Source organism: Phyllobates terribilis, unplaced genomic scaffold, assembly GCF_046119375.1.
Source record: "Phyllobates terribilis strain yellow unplaced genomic scaffold, ASM4611937v1 Scaffold_4130__1_contigs__length_64702, whole genome shotgun sequence".
Classification (NCBI taxonomy): domain Eukaryota; kingdom Metazoa; phylum Chordata; class Amphibia; order Anura; family Dendrobatidae; genus Phyllobates; species Phyllobates terribilis.
The window spans coordinates 1-21,162 of record NW_027366882.1 but is presented as its reverse complement, the minus strand read 5'-3'; the positions used below and the strand labels follow the sequence as shown (position 1 = coordinate 21,162).

The following is a 21,162-nucleotide window of genomic DNA, read 5'->3' as shown; positions in this document are numbered from 1 at the left end:
AGATTAACAAGTTTATAAAGTTTTGAGCGAGTCAAACACAAGTATCAATCCTACACATGATTTGAAATACTTACCCTTCCTACACCTATTACTTCTCCTTTTCTCTCGTTTCCAAAGATGATTGAGCCTCCGGAGCATTGTTGAAGTGAGACAAACCAATTCTTGTTTCATGTCATGTGACCTGAGCAAGCACTATCTATGTACCAGGAACTCTTCCTCACTTTCCCCTGTATACAAGATATTAGTTTTTACGAACCCAAGTAATCTTAGGCTTACTGGATTTAAGGGTGAAACTTCTAGGCTTAGTTGTTTTAGCATGCAAGTCTAGCTTTATTCTTTGGTGTCTTTCTATCATTATAAGCAGGTTGAACATTGTGGGTTCTTTTAATCATTTGTTTTCTAGAGTAGCATTCATTCTTATAATGCCCTTTCTTTATACAAACATGTGGCATGCCAAGTTCACATATTTGCTTTGACCTGACCATATTGGTTTGTTTTCTTTTCGAGCTTGGAAATCAATGTTAGAAGACTTCTCATTTCGGACTTGGTTAGGCCACATTGAGTATGCTTACAATGTTCCAGTTCACAGGTGGAGCCTTTACACTGTTTGTCAGGGATTGGAGAGACATTTCCCGTACCATTTGATTTTACATTGGTCGGACTTACAAATGGTTCAACATAATCGAGTCTAGGATGAGAAACGAATCTTATTGAAAAGTCGGCTTTTTCTTGTTCTACTTTGGATATTAACAGTTTGTTGTTCCAAGCTTTCTTTTTTCTTATCATCGTCAAGCTTAAGCTCCTCGATTTCTTATAACAGTATTGATTTAGTGAGAGGTAAAGTTTCTTTGCAAGACATATAAATTTTCAGGTTCTTAGTCAGGGAAGAGATATAAATTTGGCAGTGGTGGCATATCACTTCCTTAGGGTCCCTACTTCCCTCAGAGGTACGTGATGTGTCACGATTTCCTTTCCACACCTTTTTGAATGCCCTAGTGATTAGGGAAAATTTCCTCGTCAACATCATCTTCCATTTCTTCAACTTGAGCCAGAACAAAGGCTTTATCGATCTTGAGAGCGATACTTTGGCTCTTCTCAGTCTCTCTTTGTGCAGTCTTCCTTTTTGAACATTAGCGTTGCTTTGAAGCCTAGCAACAAGTTCCTCTAGTGTGATGCACTTTATATCGTTTTGGGCTTGAATAGCGAGAGAGATTGCATCCAACTTTGAGTTTAGGGCTTGAAGGAATTTGTGAGTAGTCTTCCAGTCATGCAAGATCTCTTCGAGGAACTCGAGTTGCCCGACATATCCCTGGAACCAAGAATGGAATTCTTCCAGAGATTCACCTTTCTGCTATACCACATTGTCATAGTCCTTTTGAATGACTAAGATTCGATTTTTCTTCAAGTCATCATTCCCTCTATACAATCTGTCCACTGCTTCCATATCTCATTCGTCGTTTTGTACCAGAGAATCTTCCTTAGTTCGGATGGTCCAAGTGCCATGTGAAGAATTTTCTTGGCTCGACTATTGAGTTATAGAACCTTGTAGTTTTCACGGGAGTAGTCTTTTATTTCCTCCATTGTCTTGGTGGCTGGATCTACCCGTACTATATCGTTTCTGAATTCGACCACTTTTCGTAGCTGACCATTCAGGGAACAAACATGTGACTCTTACTTTTCCATCCACCAGTCGTATTCAGCAGTCTTGAGGGTTGGAGGGCTTTCTAGAAGGAGTCGTTGATGGCAGTGTTTGACGACATCTTTTCAATGTTTGACTAACACAAGGATGCCATGCTCTGATACCAATTGTTGGATCATATAGTCATAAATTTTATAGAAAAAGGTACAATCCTTTCCTGAGAGTATGCAGCTGAATTAACAAAGACTCAAAAGACGAGCACGCTATTTAGAGTGGAAACCTCAACAAAATAAATTTGAGTAAAACCACTACCTTCTAGTTCTTCACTAGAAGGATTTCGATCAACACCGTTATTGATTTTTGTTTGTTACAAATAGAGAACTCGGATTACAGACTTGAATCTCTCCTCTCACTCGTACCCAAACTCAATCCCTTACAGTGCAATTCACACTCTTCTAAAGCCTAATAATATCCTTGTGTTCAACCCCCGCTTAATTCCTTAACAAATAAGCTATATAACTCTATCGACATCGAAACCTAATTGTCGAGAAGATTATATTTATTTATTAAATTAATAATATATCCGAATATCCTACTACTAATTTGATAGATAAAATCTATTCGATTGTTATCAAATCTTTGCTCTAACTACTTATTCAGTGTCGATATATATTTATTCCTTGTTCGAGATCTTCTAACACTACTAGAAAACACCTAATTAGTGACGGAATTAGCGACGGATACAAATTCCGTCACAATTGGCGATGGATTTAGCGACGGTTACAACATCCCATCGCAAATATTGTAAGGGGTCAGACCCCTTAATTAGCGACGGATTTTCGTCTCTAGACGTCGCTAATTTTGGCGGTAGTGGATGGCGCCAAAAATAAATATTAGCGACGGAATTCCGTCGCTACTTCATCGCTATCATCTACCCTCTTCTACCAATAACCCCTATAGCGACGGAATTCCGTCGCGAATATGTATCCCCCACATATTACCAATATTTGCTACAATTAGCGATGGAAAGCCGTCGCTAAAATAGGCGGTATATATCCCGCCAATATATGTTGTCGTTAGAGACGGTATTCCGTCGCTAAAAATGGCGGTATTTAACACGCCAATATGTATCGTCGTTAGCGACGGAATTCCATCGCTAATGGTCTTCCACCGCCAAACTTTTGGTGAATTTTTTGTATTTGGCGGTCAAACTTCTAGCAATGGATTTAGCGACGCAATTCTGTTGCTAACCCCTTTGTCCTCATTAAAAACACGCAGACTCCCTCACATTCCCAATACGCCTTCTTCGCTTCCATTTTTTACTCTCCCTCCCTTTGGTTTTTGCTCCCACCTCCGGCCCCGCTTCTCAGGCTCTTCTCCTCTTCTCCTCCTTTTCTTTCCGCCTCTTCTCCTTTGGCCCCGCCTTTTCTTCCCGGCTGGCCTCCAGTCTTCCGGGCCCTCCTTCAGTCGCTCCGCCGCCTCCATTTTGCTCCTGTCGCTGCTCCGCTCCAGTCACCGCCGCTCGATCCGCCAGCTTCCGGGTAAGTTTTTTTGAAAAAAATTATTAATTTGTTATATACATTGTTTTGTTATTAAATTGTTAGATAGGTTTTATATAAATTGTTTAGGAATTATTTAGAAATTATTTACAAAATATATACAATTTTTAGAAATTGTTAGGAAAAAAATTGTTTAGAAAAAATAGTATTTTGTTTAGTAATTATATACAATTTATTAGGATGTTTAAAAGATTTTTTATAATTATTTATAAATTTAATAGAATTATATAGAGTTTTTTAGATTTTATATAGAATTTTTTAGGATTTATTTTGAGATTTTACGAATTATAAGAATTATGTAGAATTATATATAATGTTATAGGAAATTATTAGAAATAATAAAGCTTTTTTTAGGGTTTATACATTAAATTGTGGATTTTGGATTATATATATATATATATTGAAATTTTTATGTCGTGAATTATATTGAATTTTGTATTTAAAATTATACATAAAATTGTGGATTATATTAAATTTATTTTGGTTGTAGTTGTGGATTTAGGGTTAGATACGATTATGTTGGAAATTATGTAAATATTTTATGAATTTTGAATTATATAGAATTGTGGATTTAGGATTATATGGATCTAATCATGGAATTGGAATTACATATAATTATTTTAATAATATCTGGATTTAGGATAATATAAGAAATGAGAATTATGATTAATCCTAATTCTCGGTGTACATGTAACACATGTGATACAATAAAATAAATTAGAGAAGGTGTTACTAAGATAATAAATGCGATTAGATGTGAATCGCCATCTAATAAAACGCGCTATAGAGATGAATCTAGACTGTAGTTTGATGTATCAGAGACTCACGAGGGGGTTGTTAACCCCCGGATTTCAAAGTGAAAGATTTTATCCAGTTCGCCCTAGGTCATCCAACTTGTATGAGTGGAGTGAAGATTAAATGCACATGTTCTAAGTATGCATGTAGAAATAAAAGCTACCACAATACCGATGATATAGAATTTCATATTTTGAAGAATGGGTTTGCAAAATATTACCAAGTATGGGTGTTTCATGGCGAGGGGACCGTGTTGAATCCCGGAGGACAACAGGATGTCGTACCGGAGAATGATGTCGAGGGGGCTGAGTTTGCATGCGGTCATAGAATCATACATGATGTTGTCGGTCCAGAAGTAGTCTTCCAGGAAGATGAGCCCTCGAATGCTGAATCACAGAATTTTTTTGATATAATGAGAGCGGCCGAACAAGAAATATGGTTTGATAACAACAGGCACTCCCCGTTTTCTGCATCTGCTAAAATGATGGATATCAAGTGTCGTCATCAGAGTTCAGTAAGGTTAATGAACGACATGTGTGAGTTTATACAAGAGATGCTCCCGGAGGACAACAATATGCCAACAAAATTTCTTAACATAAAGAAGTTGGTTAAGGGTTTGGGGTTGCCGGTTGAGGTCATTGACTGTTGTCGCCGAAATTGTATGCTTTATTGGGGGGAGGAAGATGCAAATAGAACGGAATGCAAAGTCTGTGGTGAACCGCGGTGGAAACTTGTGACGCAAGGCAAATCAAAAAGAAGAAAGGCTAGAGTTTTGTATCGGAAAATGTTTTATTTTCCAATAACTCCAACGCTACATAGATTGTATGCTTCAAAAGCAACTGCCCGGCATATCACGTGGCACGCTGACCATCAGATGGTTGGTGACAAGATGTGTCACCCGTCCGACTCTCCGGTGTGGAAACGTTTTAGTGAGTTGCATTCCGAGTTCGCCGATGAAGTCATAAATATCATATTAGGCTTGTGCTCCGATGGGTTTCAGCCATTCAGCAACTTCGGGTAGCAATATTCATCATGGCCGGTCATCCTAACACCCTACAATCTCCCCCCAGGCATGTGCATGAAGGATGAGTTTATGTTTTGACGGTTTTGGTCCCGGGTCCTAGAAATCCGATGCAGCAAATGGACATATTTCTACAACCGTTGATTGCAGAGTTAAACCAATTGTGGGAGTGTAGTCACAACATACGATGTTCATAAACGGCAGAATTTCCAGCTAAAAGCGGCTCTTATGTGGACAATTAATGATTTCCCTGCATATTCTATGTTGTTTGGATGGAGCACTGCTGGTAGACAAGCTTGCCCTTATTGCATGGAAGAGACAGATGCATTCACACTTCCCAAGAGTGGTAAACAGTCATGGTTTGATTGCTCTCGGAAGTTTTTGCCTCCTCGGCATTCATTCGCAAAAATGTCACTGATTTTCGTACGGGCACACAAGAGCGCGAAAGGCTTAGGGGGTGAGAACTGGAGCTGAAATGTTAGATGAGCTGGATTGTTTGGGGTTTAAGAAGTGATATGAACCTGGGGCGGAACATCATAATGTTTTACAGTCCAAAAAACATGGATGGAATAAGAAGAGCATCTTCTGGGATTTTCCTTACTCGAGTACGAATGTCATTTGGCATAATTTGGATGTCATGCATATTGAGAAAAATGTGTTTGATAATGTTTTCAATACCGTGCTCAATCTCCCCTGGAAAACAAAAGACAATGAAAAATCCAAGGAAGAACTGAATGACATCTGCGATCGGCCTGAGCTAGCTAAAGATGTTGCGACTGGGAAGTTTCTGAAGGCCAAGTACGCATTGGATAGGGATTCAAAAAGAGTCTTGCTTGAGTGGATACAGAAAATAAAGTTTCCAGATGGGTACGCGTCTAACTTGTCCAGATTTGTTCGTCCGAAAAATCTGAAAATGCACCACTAGAAATTGCCGATTTAGTGACGGAATTAGCGACGGATACCAATTCTCTCACTAAATCTTAAACTTGGAGACGGATTTAGCGACGGGTTCTTTTACCCATCGCTAATTTCACATCCCCTTGGTTAGCGATGGAATTCCGTCGGGAACCCGTCGCTATTTTTCGCGGAAGTGGATGACGCCAATTAATAAGCATTGGCGACGGATGCAGCGACGGATATCCATCGCTAAAATCTTGACTCTCACATCCCGCCCCCATTAGCGACGGATTCCCGTCACCAAGGTAAGTAGTGATTTACCCTTATAATAAAAACTCATTAGCGACGATTTTCCGTCGCTAATAGGGGCGGGATATGCAGCCCCAAAACAATTCACAAGTACCGCCCACATTAGCGACGGAAAACCGTCACTAAAGTGGGCGGGATATATACCGCCAAGCCTTTTCAAGTACCGCCCAAATTAGCGACGATTTTCCGTCGCTATTGGTTTTGGCGGTACTTGTGCCGCCAAGACCCGCCAAGACTATACACGTTAGCGACGGTTTCCGTCGCTAACGTGGTTACACTGCCAAATTATTTGACCAAATTTGAATTTGGCGGTCGATTAATTTGTGACGGAATTAGTGACGGAAATCCGTCGAGAATTCCTTTGTCTATATATAGACGCGCTTACCGCCGCCCCCGAATTATTCTTTGTCTTCCTCTATTTTTTTCTTCATCTTCCTCTTCTCCTCCGCCAACGAATCCCGCCGCGCACCTCCCTCCTCTTTTCTTTGTTTCTTCTTCATCTTCCTCATCTCCCTTTTGTTTCCGGTGGAGTTCCGCCCTAGTTGCAGCCGACCCAGTTGACGCCGCCGCCGGTGCAAATTTCGTCCGCCAGCTCCTCGTGACGCCGCCGCTTACACCAGCTGAGCGCCCCGCTGCCGCCAACCTAGTTGACCGCCCGCCCGTCCACCCGCGCCTTCACTGTTGCTAGCTGCCGGAGTCGCCCGTCTGACGTCGCCCGCCGCCGCCGCCTAGCTGTCGGAGTCGCTGACGTGCCTAGGTAATATTTTTTAGTTTCTTTATATGTAATAGGTTAGAAATTTATTAGGAATTGAAAATAATTATATAGAATTTGTTATGTTATGTTGAAATTTTTGTAGTTTATAGAATTTGTTGTGTTATACGAGTCTTTATTATTGAATAGGTTATATAATTTTGTAGAAATTATATAGGATTTTTAGAAATTATATAATATTTTTTAGCAATTATATAATATTTTTTAGTAATTATATAGAATTATATAGAAGTTTTTTAGAAATTATATAGAATTTTTTATAAATTATATAGGATTTTTTCTAGGAATTATTTAATATTTTTTAGTAATTATATAGAATTATTTATGAGTTTTACAAAACTTATATAGGATATTTAGAAATTATATAGGATTTTTTATGAATTATATAGAATTTTTAGGAATTATTTAATATTTTAAAGTAATAATATAGAACTATTTATGAGTTTTATAAAAATTATATAGGATTTTTAGAAATTATATAGGATTTTTAGGAATTATATAGGATTGTTGAGGAATTATTTAATATTTTATAGTAATTATATTGAATTATTTATGAGTTTTATAAAAATTATATAGGATTTTTAGTAATTTTTTAGCAATTATATAGTAATTTTTAGTAATTATATAGTAAACTTATGAATTATATAGGATTTTTAATGAATTATATACGTTGTTTTTGGAATTATATATAATTTTATAGGAATTATATAGGATTTTTAATGAATTTATGTGGATTTTGGATGTTTGTGGATTTAGGAATTTAGGAATTTAATAGATTTAGATTTTATGTGAATTTTGGATTTATGTGCATTTTGGAATATATATGATTTATGTTGTAAATTATTTATATTCTTGTAAATGGATTTGGGATATTATGGATTTAGAATATTATGGATTTAGAATATTAAAATAGAAAAAATGAGAATTAGGATTAATCCTAATTCTCGGTGTAAATGTAACAAATGTGACACAATAAAATAAATTAGAGAATGTGTTACTAAGATAATAAATGTGATTAGATGTGAACCGTCATCGAGTAAAACGCGCTACAGGGATGAATCAAGACTATGGTTGGATGTATATGAGACTCACGAGGGGGTTGTTAACTCCCGGATTTCCCGAGAAAGTGAAAGAGTTTATCCAGTTCGCCATAGGTCATCCGACTTGTATGAGTGGAGTGAAGATTAAATGCCCCTGTTCTAAGTATACATGTAGAAATAAAAGCTATCGCAATACCGAGGATGTAGAATATCATATTTTGAATCATGGGTTTGTGAAAGATTACCAAGTATGGGTGTTTCACGGCGAGGGGATCGTGTTGAATCCCGGAGGACAACAACATGTTGTACCGGAGAATGATATATGATGTTGTCGGTCCAGAAGTGGTCTTCCATGAAGATGAGCCGCCGAATGCTGAATCACAAAAAATTTTAGATATGATGCGAGCAGTCGAACAAGAAATATGGCCTGGTACAAAAAGCACTCCCCGTTTTCTGCATCTGCTAAAATGATGGATATCAAGTGTCATCATCAGAGTTCAATAAGGTTAATGGACGACATGTGCGAGTTTATACAAGAGCTGCTCCTGGAGGATAACAAGATGCCAACAAATTTTGCTAACATAAAGAAGCTGGTTAAGGGTTTGGGGTTTTCGGTTGAGGTCATTGACTGTTGTCGCCAAAACTGTATGCTTTATTGGGGGGAAGAAGATGCAGATAAAACGGAATGCAAAGTGTGTGGTGAACCGCGGTGGAAACCTGTGACCCAAGGCAAATCAAAAAGAAGAAAGGCTAGAGTTCCATACCAGAAAATGTTTTATTTTCCAATAACTCCAAGGCTACAGAGTTCGTATGCTTCGAAAGCAACTGGCCAGCATATGACATGGCACGTTGACCATCAGATGGTTGGTGACAAGATGTGTCACCCGTTCGACTCTCCAGCGTGGAAATGTTTTAGTGAGCTGCATTCCGATTTCGCCGATGAAGTCAGAAATATCAGATTAGGCTTATGTTCCGATGGGTTTCAGCCATTCAGTAACTTCGAGTAATAATATTCATCATGGCCGGTCATCTTAACACCCTACAATCTCCCCCCAGGCATGTGCATGAAGGATGAGTTTATGTTTTTGACGGTTTTGGTCCCGGCTCCTAGAAATCCGAATCAGCAAATGGACATAATTCTACAACCGTTGATTGTAGAGTTAAACCAGTTGTGGGAGTGTGGAGTCTCAAAATACGATGTTCATAAACGACTGTGATCTATTTTGGGTGTTTTCCTTTGAAAGTGTTTTCGTGACTGAGTTGCGCAAAAGGAACCATGGTATAAGCGAGACAGAAATTGAAAGGAGGTTTGAGATTGATTTCGCCTCTTGGTTTGAATCTCATGTGTACTTATGAGATTCATTTATAATGATTCTTGCAAAGTGTTGGAACTCTTACAACTGTGTACTTGAACTACAGGTCAAAGATCCAACTGTTTGTATCAATCCCTTCATCATGAGCCTTGCAAAGGGACCGTGTAGAACGGGCGACAGATATAAAGGGTACTACGTGAACTGCTACAAATTCCTAACTCGAGAATACGAGCAAGACAAGATTACGATGAATAGCGGTGTTTGTGTAAGGGGAACACAATATGTCGAGGGAAAAATGACTTTTATGGAGTGTTGACTGACATAATCGAGTTAGAGTATCCAGCTCTACCAATGAAGAAGACCGTCATATTCAAATGTGAGTGGTTTGACCCCGCGGATAGTGGCACACACGCTAACACTCGATAAAACTTGGTGGAAGTCAATCATAGACGGAGATACAATAAGTATGAACCGTTCATCTTAGCACAACAGGCCGACCAAGTTCAGTACTTGCCATATCCAAGCAAAAGACGGGATAAAGTAAATTGGTGGGAAGTATGCAAGGTTAAGGCAAGGTCAGAGCTTGACATGCCAGAGACAGTCGTCCCAACCTTCCAAGACGACATTGAAGAAAATCCCCTAATTGTTGAAACAGATGAAGATCCGACAAACTTGGTTGATCAGAATGAAGAAGTTGACAAAGATGCGTTGCACGTTCCTCCCGTCGAAGATCCAGATTTATCTTTTCATCATCCAACGACGAGGAAGAGGAAGGGGAAGGGGAAGAGGAAGAGGAAGACGAACTTGACTAAAGTAGATGTGTTATGTATAGGTTGTTCGTTATATATAGATTACTCATTAGTGTTTTGTACTTAATTATTAGATGTAGTTCACTTTCGACATAATAATATATTAAGTTATTAATTATGGTTGAATCTTTCCATTTTAATATATATGGTAAACGAACAAGGATCTAGCGGTGACCAGACAGGTGCCGGTCGTGGGCACGGCTGTGGTCGAGGCCATACCCGTGGACGATCTACGACATCGTCCTTGGGAGTAATTCCCGAGGCCGGTCCCTCTACTACTACTCCACCGGAACTGTTGGACGCCGGTGACAGATTAGTTGTCCAGCCCGACCCGACCGGGTCGATGCTCCTCCCGTCGCGACCAGTCTCCCGTTCTATGCGGGAGATCTTCCGGAAATCTTTCTTCCTGTCCGGTAGAGCATGGCGGTTTTATCGTCCGAAGAGCTAGACTACTACTGGCAGGAATTCAAGGTAATTGTTTATCTATTAGCTTCACAAATACGTTAATGTACAAATGAAAGGTGTAACATGCATGTCTTTTATGCTTTTCAGAAGGAGTATACCTGTGATGAGTAGTACGCGAGGACTACATGTATTGGGTCTTCACGGGACATGCGGGGAACCGGTAAGTTGTAAATCACTACAGTTTGAAATAATTTATTAACTTACTTTGTAATTTTTGAATTATTTTGGTTTTACAAGGACGTCATTCACAAGATGAGGATGTATGGGGTACCCCATCACTTAGTGAGTGTTGATGTTTGGGCCAACTGAAAGGCCCATTGGGACTCAGAGGAAGAGAAGAAGAGGTCCCGCACTGCTCATGCCAATCGCATGAGCGAGCCTGATGGTGAGTGCACCGGATTGGTGCGCCACACGGGAGGCTCCCGTTCCTTCATGGGTTATTACGACAGCCTGGTTTGATTCTTAACTTTATTTTTTCGATTCGTATAATCAAATTTATTAATTTTCTGACATACTAATAATTCGTACTGTTTTTTGTTAGTCCAAGGAGCTCGGTCGCGCTCCGACGGCTCCCGAGCTATATACCCACACACACACGTCGAGGAAGGACAAGGAGAGGCCTGTCCCAGTAGACTCGAGGGCGAAGAAGATGACAGTACGTATTTTGTAAATTATAATTACATTATGACACATTTATTAGTACCTAACTATACTATGTTTTCATCGGTTATTGTAGGAAGCGCTCTCCCAGAAGATTAGTCCCTCGTCCCAGCCACGGAACGGAGAGGGTCAAGATACAAGTATGGCTGACATGGACGCGACGCAGATCTATCTGGGGATGGAGGGCGTCAACAAGAAGAACCGGATGTACGGACTCGGTTCAGCGTCTGGTGCATATATCGACACATCACGCGGTCGGGCGCGTCGAGCCAGGCCATCTCACCCCGGTTTGTCCTCTCGGATGAGCCAAGATGATGTTCAGCGCCAGATGCAAGAAATGCAAGCGTAGTGGAATACGCAGATGCAAGCGCAAATGCGGCAAATGGAAGAGCGGATGGAAGCACATATGTATTAGCGAATGCAGTCACGACTTCATTCTGATCTCCATGAGAAAATGTCCCATTTCATACGAGATGAGTTGACCAAGATGATGCCGACCCTTTCGTCAGAACATCGTCCGCAACCGAGAGATGACACGACGACGACGCACCCGAGTCTTAGTTTTTTGTTGATTTGTATCTTTGTTTTTTGTTTTGTACGAATGATACTTGTTACGTTTGATTTTGTAATAACAATTTCAGTTTAATTTATGATTTGTATCTTTGTTTACGATTGATTTATAATAATTTTCAATTCAATAAAAATGCAAAAAACGTCGCAATATTAACGATAACGAACATGTGAAACCGTATTTTATAACGATATTCGAGAACGTGTGGAAAAAATTGGTACGGGATTTGCGACGGAAATCCGTCTCAGTTTTTGGGGCTTATGGACGCAGCATTAGCGACGGACACTCGTCGCAAAACCGGTCGCAAGAGATCAGTGTCTAGAGGTACATATTAGCGACGGGTTGTGTTCACCAAAACCGTCGCCAAATTCGGTCTCCCGGGGATCCATATTAGCGACTAATTTTGGTCTCAAAATCCGTCGCAACAATGGGTCTCCGAACGTCAAAATTGGAAACGGAATTTCGTCGCAAAAACCATCGCTAATTAGCGACGATTCTTTTTCCCGTCGCTAAAATCTTTTAGCGACCATTTCTGGGACGCCGGGAAGTTAGCGACGGTTTTCCGTCGCTAACCACTTTTAGCGATGTATATCCCTTGATTGGCGACGGAAAAATCCGTCGCCAATCAAGTGTTTTCTAGTAGTGATGCATGGTATGAAGAGTCATGACTGCCATGTTTTTATGCAACGACTTCTGTCTGTCGCTCTTCGGGAGCATTTACCCAAAGATGTGTGGGAGCCATTAACAGAGTTGAGTATCTTCTTCAAGGAGTTAACTTCCACCTCATTGATAGAAGAAGGCATGCACCGTCTGGAGGGTGAAATCCCCAACATACTTTGCAAGCTGGAACGTATTTTCCCGCCCACTTTTGCTCCTTGAAGATACACCTAACTTTTTTGCTCCACAAATCTTTTTGACCGACTTACTTAGTTTCTGGAACTCGTCCCTCATTCCAGTGTTGGCTTCCTTGCTCTAGTACGCTTTCCTGCTACAGTGATTTCCCTCGAATAACAGGTTTTCATAAAGGGAAACTTTTCTTAAATAGACATACTAGTAACCTGCAACACTTCACTATAAGAGAACATCTTTAAGTGAATTTTTATTACTATCAAAACTCAAAAAACCCTAACAGATAACATGAATTAAACCTAAAAGCAACCGCTTTTTGCGATATAGTAAATCTTAACAAGGCTTATAGATCTAGCAAACATCAAGAAATAAGCAAAATACATGCAAATCTTAATGGTACAATACACAATGTCAATCCTGTATATATATGTAGTTGTGAAAATCTTAACAACAAACTGCATATTGACAATCATACCACACATAAATTGTCTAAACTCTCATCAATTATTTCACTATAATACTCAAACATACAAACCAATAATAATAGTTAAGAAGCTAAGGGAAGATAGTCATCTGCAATCAATGCTCATTTTACTTGACTTAGAAGCACTTTCTGTGCACAATGGCTGGACCAGACTCATCATACTCAGCCCTGGATATCCACATCTGACCAAACATACAACAAAATCAGAAACTACAAATATATACTAATAGATAGTAGAGAGTTTGTAAACTCCCAAGCACTTCACTTTACTGTCTTTAATTAAGAAAGTGTCATGAAGAAACATATCATAGAAAAAATCGGTTGTTAAGACATAAGTGTCATTAAAACGAAAAGTCTCAATTCATATGATACAATCCAATTAGTTTACTATTTTCCTATATCTGATAAGTTTGTTTATCTCATAATCATTAGTCAGTCAAAGTATATGTCAATAGTAGTTATTTATATTTACATTACTACCTAAGTAGTGAGGTAGTGTTGGGTCCACCATTATCTCATTTCTCCTACAAATATTATATATAAAAATAGAAAAATAACTAAAATAAAATGTAACTAAAATTACAATTACAATAAAACGAATTTATATACACGACTATTTCTTATTTATGAGAAATAAATTTACTTATAGTACAAACAATATGATATATTTTATTAGTATTATTTATATTTAATAATTAAATTATATATATAAATTATTTTATATAAATATAGAATACTAGATAAATCGCGTGCATAGTATAACATGATTTAGAAACTAGATGTACACACCCAAAACAGTGATAAGTGTACTACAAATTCCTCAGCTATGGGTTTGCGGACAATTTTTTCGTTCGTTACCGATTTCCAGACGGAATCTTTTTGCCCGCAATCTCATAATGAAAAAAATCATCAGCAAAACCGCAATATAGATAGAAAAAATCGTCGACAAACCCACAATGGACAATATCATGGTGCTCAAATCCGAACCGGCCGGACCGATCCTGACTTGATCGACTGTTTAACACGCCTAGAAACTAGTATAACATCAAATTAACACGATTTAAATTCTTCTTCAAGAGTTATATACCTGTTGGAAGGAACCAAGTGAAGCAAGAATAGATCCACCAATCCAAACACTATACTTCCTCTCCGGCGGAGCCACAACCCTAACCTTCATACTACTCGGAGCCAACGCCATTATCTCTTTATTCATTCGATCACCAATCCCCGGAAACATAGTACTACCTCCACTCAACACAACGTTACCATACAACTCCCTTCTAATATCAACATCACACTTCATAATCGAGTTAAAAGTAGTCTCGTGTATCCCCGACGACTCCATTCCAATCATCGAAGGCTGAAACAGAACCTCCGGACATCTGAAACGTTCAGCTCCGATCGTGATCACTTGTCCGTCTGGTAGCTCGTAGCTCTTTTCAATTGTGGAGGTTGTGTTTGCGGTTTCTAGCTCGCGTTCGTAGTCTAAGGCAACGTACGCAAGCTTTTCCTTGATGTCGCGAACGATTTCTCGTTCGGCTGTGGTTGTGAAGACGTAGCCTCGTTCGGTTAGGATTTTGGTTAGGGAGTTAGTTAGGTCTCGACCGGCTAGGTCTAGACGGAGAATGGCATGAGGGAGAGAGAAGCCTTCGTAGATTGGGACAGTGTGGCTTACGCCGTCACCGGAGTCCAGAACGATACCTGCCATGAATTATCGGGTAAGAGTATGGATATGTGATATGTTTGATATATTTCTAACACAATCTAATTATAATGTTGATACATACCTAATATATTACCAAACTCAATACAGATATGAGTGATATCTCAAATTCATATTTAGTTATAGCAACCCGGAAAGGTGAAATAGTATAGAAAAACAGTTAGTTAGACAATTGGTTAGCGGTATAGAAGGTTTTTAGCCTGGGTTGCATACTATAAAGTCGTTTGCTATGAGTTTGAGAGCGGGTATTTTCATTTATTATGAAATTACGGATGAAAATATTCAGCTCGGAAATCTGTAGCGGAAAAAAAGCCGCTCATAAATCCATATCGGATTACTTTGTGATACATGAATCACTTTTTTGTGCATATATCATTCTCATTAAAGTAAACTACGTCTTGAGGTACTACCAAGTCAGATTTTTAGACTATTTTCTGAAAAATACATATTAGGCTCCGTTCAGTATAGCTTTTTCGGAAGCTTAAAATAATTCTCCTCAAGCTGCATTTTAATGTTCCGAAAAATAATATTAAGCTACCTTAACAAGGAAATCATTATATTAGTTATACCCTTGTAGTAATTTTATCAATTTTTATAAAGTTTCTTCTTGTAATAGAGAATAATCAATAATTTTTTAACGAAAATTAAGGGATTGTTTGGTAGAATATTGATAAAGACCTTTTTCATATAAATATTTATCATTCACTTTCTCTTTTTTAGTATTTGATAGCGTAAACTGTGCTGAATTTTTTTTTTTAAGAATAAATAAAAACACTCTTTGTAATTTTTTTATAAATACAACACCAAACAAATGTTAAGTTAACCCTAAGTTAAGAATTTCAACTCTCACTTCAACTTCAAGCGACTCTAGCTCCAGTATGCATCTTACAACAACTACAAAGTTATGAGTAGCAGAAGTAAAAAAAAACTTATCCTGAGCCATGTTTGTTAGTTACCTTGTGTAATCAATTGGGTCAAACTCAAGCAAATATCAACCGAAAGAGAGATAGCAAGAAGAACAAACCAGTAGTCCTCCCACTGGCATAGAGAGAAAGAACAGCCTGAATAGCAACATAAACAGCAGGAGTATTAAACGTCTCAAACATAATCTGAGTCATCTTCTCCCTATTAGCCTTAGGGTTCATAGGAGCTTCAGTAAGAAGCACAGGGTGTTCTTCAGGAACAACACGGAGCTCATTATAGAACGTATGATGCCAAATCTTCTCCATATCATCCCAATTGCTTACAATTCCATGCTCAATAGGGTATTTCAATGTCAAAATACCTCTTTTTGACTGAGCTTCATCTCCTACATAAGCTTCTTTTTGTCCCATTCCTACCATAACTCCGAGGTGCTTAGGTCTGCCTATTATACTAGGGAAAACTGCTCTTGGAGCATCATCACCAGCAAATCCAGCCTACACATCGGAATAATTCTATTATTGTACGTTGTTCATATCTCTGATCAGGGCGCGGTGACTTGGATTCTCTTTGTCATGGTAATAGTGGTAGTCGAGTTTGGCATAACAGTAAAAGTAACGGTTTAAACTAGTTTTGTTGTAAGTTAATAGGAGTAGTATTAAAAAATTAGTGTTTGAAACACGGCTAATATGAAAACTACTTTCCAAACACTACTTTGACAACTACTTTCCAAAAATCATTATTATTATTTTTGAAACATTAAAAGCTATATCAAATACTACTTTCTTGGCTTATCAAAACATGCTCTTAAAATGGATTATATTGAGTAAGTTTCTCATGAAATTAACATTATGTCATGAAAAATTTCTGACCGGAATCTCGTTATCACATCCTGAGTAAGGAATAATAATTTGTGAACATAGAATGATCATTAGAAAAAGTAATAAATTATTTATCAAATTGTCACCGCGTCACTTGACATCACTTTTCGTTTTTAGTAATTTTACAAATTAATATTGTATGCTTATAAATTCATATATTATGTGCATTGTTTGGATGTGCGAAGTTTTCGTAGCATATAGTCTAATTTAAGCAGAACCTAATTAATATGATACTTACCTTCACCATACCGGTACCGTTGTCGCAAACAATAGGTTGAATCTCCTCAGTTTCAGCCATTGTTTCTCTTGCGAAGGTGAAGAAGATGAGTTTAACCCACTTTGAGGTATCTTGAACGCAATGGGAATGCCAATAGCAATAGTGTATAAGGAGAGAAAGAGGATTTGTATTGTACAAAGTGGAAGAGGTTTTATACAGAAACAATGACTAGTATCGATCTTTACAAATAAAATAACTAGTTCAACGATATCACACTTTTTAAGACCTTTTCATACGTTGTTTTATATGTTTTTTTTTTCATTTCATCCGACTCATTAATGAACTTGGTCGTAGATAATGAATCACCAAATCAGAGTTTATTTAAGAAGACAAGAGACTATGGAACTTATGGTATGGTAGGAATCACAAATATAAAATAGTCCAAAATTTTCATTACCTTAATTTAAATAAAAAAATATTATAAAAATATTTAATTATGAATGGAAAGAATATTTATTATCTTGAATTCTTGATTAGTTTGACAACAACAAAAGGATAAAGTGACGTCAAGTATGTAAGAAGAGATCCTACTCCTTCATTGTTCATTTCTATTTTATAATATTCTTTTTTCAGTTTATTTATATTAAAGAGAGAAGTAAATCAGGGGATTTAACCACTTTCTATATTTATTGATGATTCATTTCAGATATTTGTTTACATTAACTACGAATGGAGATCGATCATTTCATCAACAAATTTATTATGATAACTTTTGTTGCAGCGTAAACATCACAACAAAGATGAAATCTTAGAACACATAGAAGCTCCAGATGATGACGTTACTACATTGATTAGATCTTCTTCGCTATAAAGCTAAGAAAATGTTATAATAGCTAAACTTAATCACCAGGGCTATGAATTGGTATTTTTATATTAATCAACAAGTATACTTACACCATTTGGATACCTTCAACTCTTCCATTAAATAAGACTTTAACCTATACATTAATAATTGATTTACAACGAAAAGATAAATAACAGATATAGAATAAAAATATAATAATCGTTGTAAACTTCTTAAGAGCTTTTTTTCTTAAAAAGTGGGTATGTTTATTTTAAAAATTAATAATTTTAAATTACATAAAATAATATATATGTTGTCAATATTATTTGACATTTTGAATAGTTTATACTTATATCCTAATACTACATATGATAAATAAAAAGTTATAAAATAAAATCTTCAAATATTTAGACATTTATAAAAATATACTCACTCCGTCCTTTATGATCTCATTTCCAAAAAACAATGAATTTAAGTAGAAAAATGAAGAGTAATAATTGTAGAAGGAAGAAATAGAGAAAAGGAGAAAAGAGCAAAAGAAATGGTAAATTGGATGAAAATAAAGTAATATTAAAGACGATAATTTGTATTCGATAAAATAAAAGTGTATTGAAAATTGATAAAACGATAGTGAATAGTTTCTAGAAAATGGAAAATAGAAAGAACAAAATAAATCGCTGGGAAAGGAATGCGAGAAGATCACAAAGGAATAGAGGGAGTAGTAAATTCGGTCCAAACATAGACCAAAACGATAATATTGGTCCGCTTTTCACTTCATAGATTTTAGAGTTTCGTTCTTTGATCCGGAACTGAACCGATGAATTCACAAACTAGTTAGAGACCCCACAAGTTAAACATATAAAATGACAAACGAGAAACAGCAAGTACCAAAGCAAAATGTTGTGCTCACATTAAACTATTAACAATGAGGGTGAAATTGACCAATTATACAAAAAAACAAATTGCTCTCTTACATAAGGAATGCCATAAGCTTGATGCTGTAGTGTCCAATATGACTTAGTCTCTAATCTCTGAATTTGTCAAGAGATATTATGTATATAAGATCCAATCAAACACCAAATTGTTAGTCACAATCAAACTATGACATGATTAAATTATTGATCCTGCATACATACTCCAAAAACCTTACACATAGCTCAAGCTGTAGATATGGCATTGCAGAGTGATCTGTACGCATCGACACAGAGTTTGAACTTCTCTTCAGCCTCAGCCTGCTCGATAGACAGTTAACACCATATCAGATAAACACAAAGATTTAACAGTTCCTGAACTTTTCTCATATACTAAATCAAGATTGCTACATAGAAACGAAAAACTAGCTTAAACACAACATAATGTCCAAACATTGATTGTTATTTTCACAATTAGAAGCAGAAGTGTTTTTTACTTAATATATGCAAATAGCAAAGTGTTTTTTACTTAAATTTCTCACGCATTTTATATAGTCTTTCTTAGCTGTATACTACAAAGATAATGTCATTCTAGAACTTAATTTTGATGTAACATAAATCATTACAGCTAGCAAACTGACCTGTGAACAGCCTTGATGTTTATCAGGATGCCATTTGAGAGCCGATAAGCGAAAACTGCAAAAAAGTAAAATGTTTAGTGTATATAATTACACACAATTTTAATAACTAATAATTTATTGAATGATATAAACAATTTACGTACGCATTTTTCACATCCTCCATCTTTAAAGGACCTGATGGTGGCAAACCAAGTGTTGTCCTATCAAGATGTGAGCCAATTTCTTCGTCATCAGAATCAATGTCACTAGCTGCCTCCCATTTTTTATTTCTACTGTTTTTATTATCTGAATTCTTTGCCCACTCAAATCCAGATTTCGTGTCCGAGGATTCGTCAAATGAGGAAAAATTCCAACTGTATGATGTATTCCGAAATGCTGCCTTAAATGCAGCTTCCCGGCGTTCATCATCATCAGATAAATACCCTCTTCTTAGCTTTCCTGAATAATTTACGGTACCGGTTTATTGATCTTAATAATATAACATACAGAAGATCATAGATTAAATATTAAATTCGAAGGGAAAAAAGCAAAATCTGACATGAGTAGATGCAATACTATTATTCTACTGTGTCAAATACAAGACTAGGGTAATCTAGGGAAAACTAAAGACTGAAAAATAATCTTACGTTTCAGTTTACTTTGCGCCCTTTGAACTGGACATGCCTTCGACCTTTTTTTCCTTGTAGGACTATCTGAATCATAGCCCAACTCTACCTTGCAGTTAAATTTTTTGTTGGATTTTTTACTTCTTCGACCTTCATCCTGGGTAGGGATGAGGCACAAGTTACAAATAACCAATAATTCAATCTAATCAAATTTCAGCGTATATTGGAGAAAGGGTGTTTACCTGAAATGCATTTCCTAATGCCCCACTGTTAAACAACAGATTTTTGAGTGCTGTTTTTGTGTCATTACGCTTTTCATGTGTTACAAATCTGATTTGATTCTGGAAACAATAGACATTTGTCACAACAGATTTAAGATGCATCAAAGGAAGACAACTAATTCAAAGGACTTCGATTCCAATTAGTTCGGAGTTCAATACATATAAGAGATTACATCCATAAACATAATTTCTGTTGCAAATAGAGTAGAGAGTAGTCATTCACCAATGTGATTGCTTTACTACACATGCAAACTCAATTGGTTATGATAAGTGATAACTCATCCAACTAAGATTCAATCCTCATTACAATTTAGTTTCAATCTTTGCTTATCTTCAGCAGCAATAAATTACATCTCTACCTTTATGTGAAGATTAGTTGTTTGAAAATCTAGTCAATCACATGATCCAAACAACCTGTTCTTCAAACAACTGAATTCGCATACTGAAATGTTGAATCTCTTCTAACTTAAATATGGGGAATTGTAAGTATTTGATATGAAGCTAGTACCTTTGCTGGTCGTTGTTTACTCCTGGCAAAATCCTGCAGAAAAAACAAACGAACTCTGATAAACTGTGAATCACAATTCCAACAACAACCTCTCACATGCCTTTAACTACATTTCCAAAATTCGCAGCAGCAAAGATCAATTTCGTAGCATCCAGAGAGACTTACGTGATTCCATTTTGTATTCGATCTCTCGTTACAAGCAACTGTAGAATGAAAGGAAGACGACTGAGTGACCGATAAAGCTTCTATACTCCTCAAATTTAATAGGCTTCTCCATCTAGATATAGCTTGCATTTAACTTTATTCAATTCTCTTCCAATCGAACCGCGAAATATTGGTGATTTTTACTACAATTCGTTTTCCTAAACTTCGGCCGGAGCTAGATTGGAGGTGATGATGGAATCAGTGCAAGAATTTCCCTTTCGGTACCAAAAATCCTACAGATTT

General features: G+C 37.1%; 1 protein-coding gene across 5 annotated transcripts; it reads right to left on the bottom strand.

Moving 5' to 3' along the window:
• Positions 1–13,299: 13,299 nt before the first annotated feature.
• Positions 13,300–19,484, bottom strand: LOC141248876 (uncharacterized). 5 transcript variants are annotated; one of them, XM_073669479.1, is made up of 5 exons: positions 19,476–19,484; positions 16,947–16,991; positions 15,931–16,324; positions 14,271–14,884; positions 13,300–13,365 (listed from the first exon to the last, which is right to left on the bottom strand). In XM_073669479.1, the coding sequence occupies exons 1-5, from the start codon at positions 19,482–19,484 to the stop codon at positions 13,300–13,302; spliced, it is 1,128 nt and encodes a 375-aa protein (XP_073525580.1). The 5 variants fall into 5 exon arrangements, with proteins under 5 accessions (XP_073525580.1, XP_073525583.1, XP_073525581.1 ...); XM_073669482.1 differs by lacking the exon at positions 19,476–19,484 and having other exon boundaries at positions 14,271–14,543; positions 14,709–14,884; positions 16,947–17,006; XM_073669480.1 differs by lacking the exon at positions 19,476–19,484 and having other exon boundaries at positions 15,931–16,017; positions 16,129–16,324; positions 16,947–17,006.
• Positions 19,485–21,162: the final 1,678 nt, after the last annotated feature.

Bases quoted from the DNA above. Each gene is read 5' to 3' on its own strand.
- LOC141248876 (XM_073669478.1), bottom strand. From the start codon at position 17,006: ATGGCTGAAACTGAGGAGATTCAACCTATTGTTTGCGACAACGGTACC. The intron at 16,325-16,946 runs GTAAGTATCATA...TCCGATGTGTAG, and splicing joins ACGGTACCGGTATGGTGAAG to GCTGGATTTGCTGGTGATGA. The intron at 13,366-14,270 runs GTATATAACTCT...ATGTTTGGTCAG, and splicing joins CACTTGGTTCCTTCCAACAG to ATGTGGATATCCAGGGCTGA.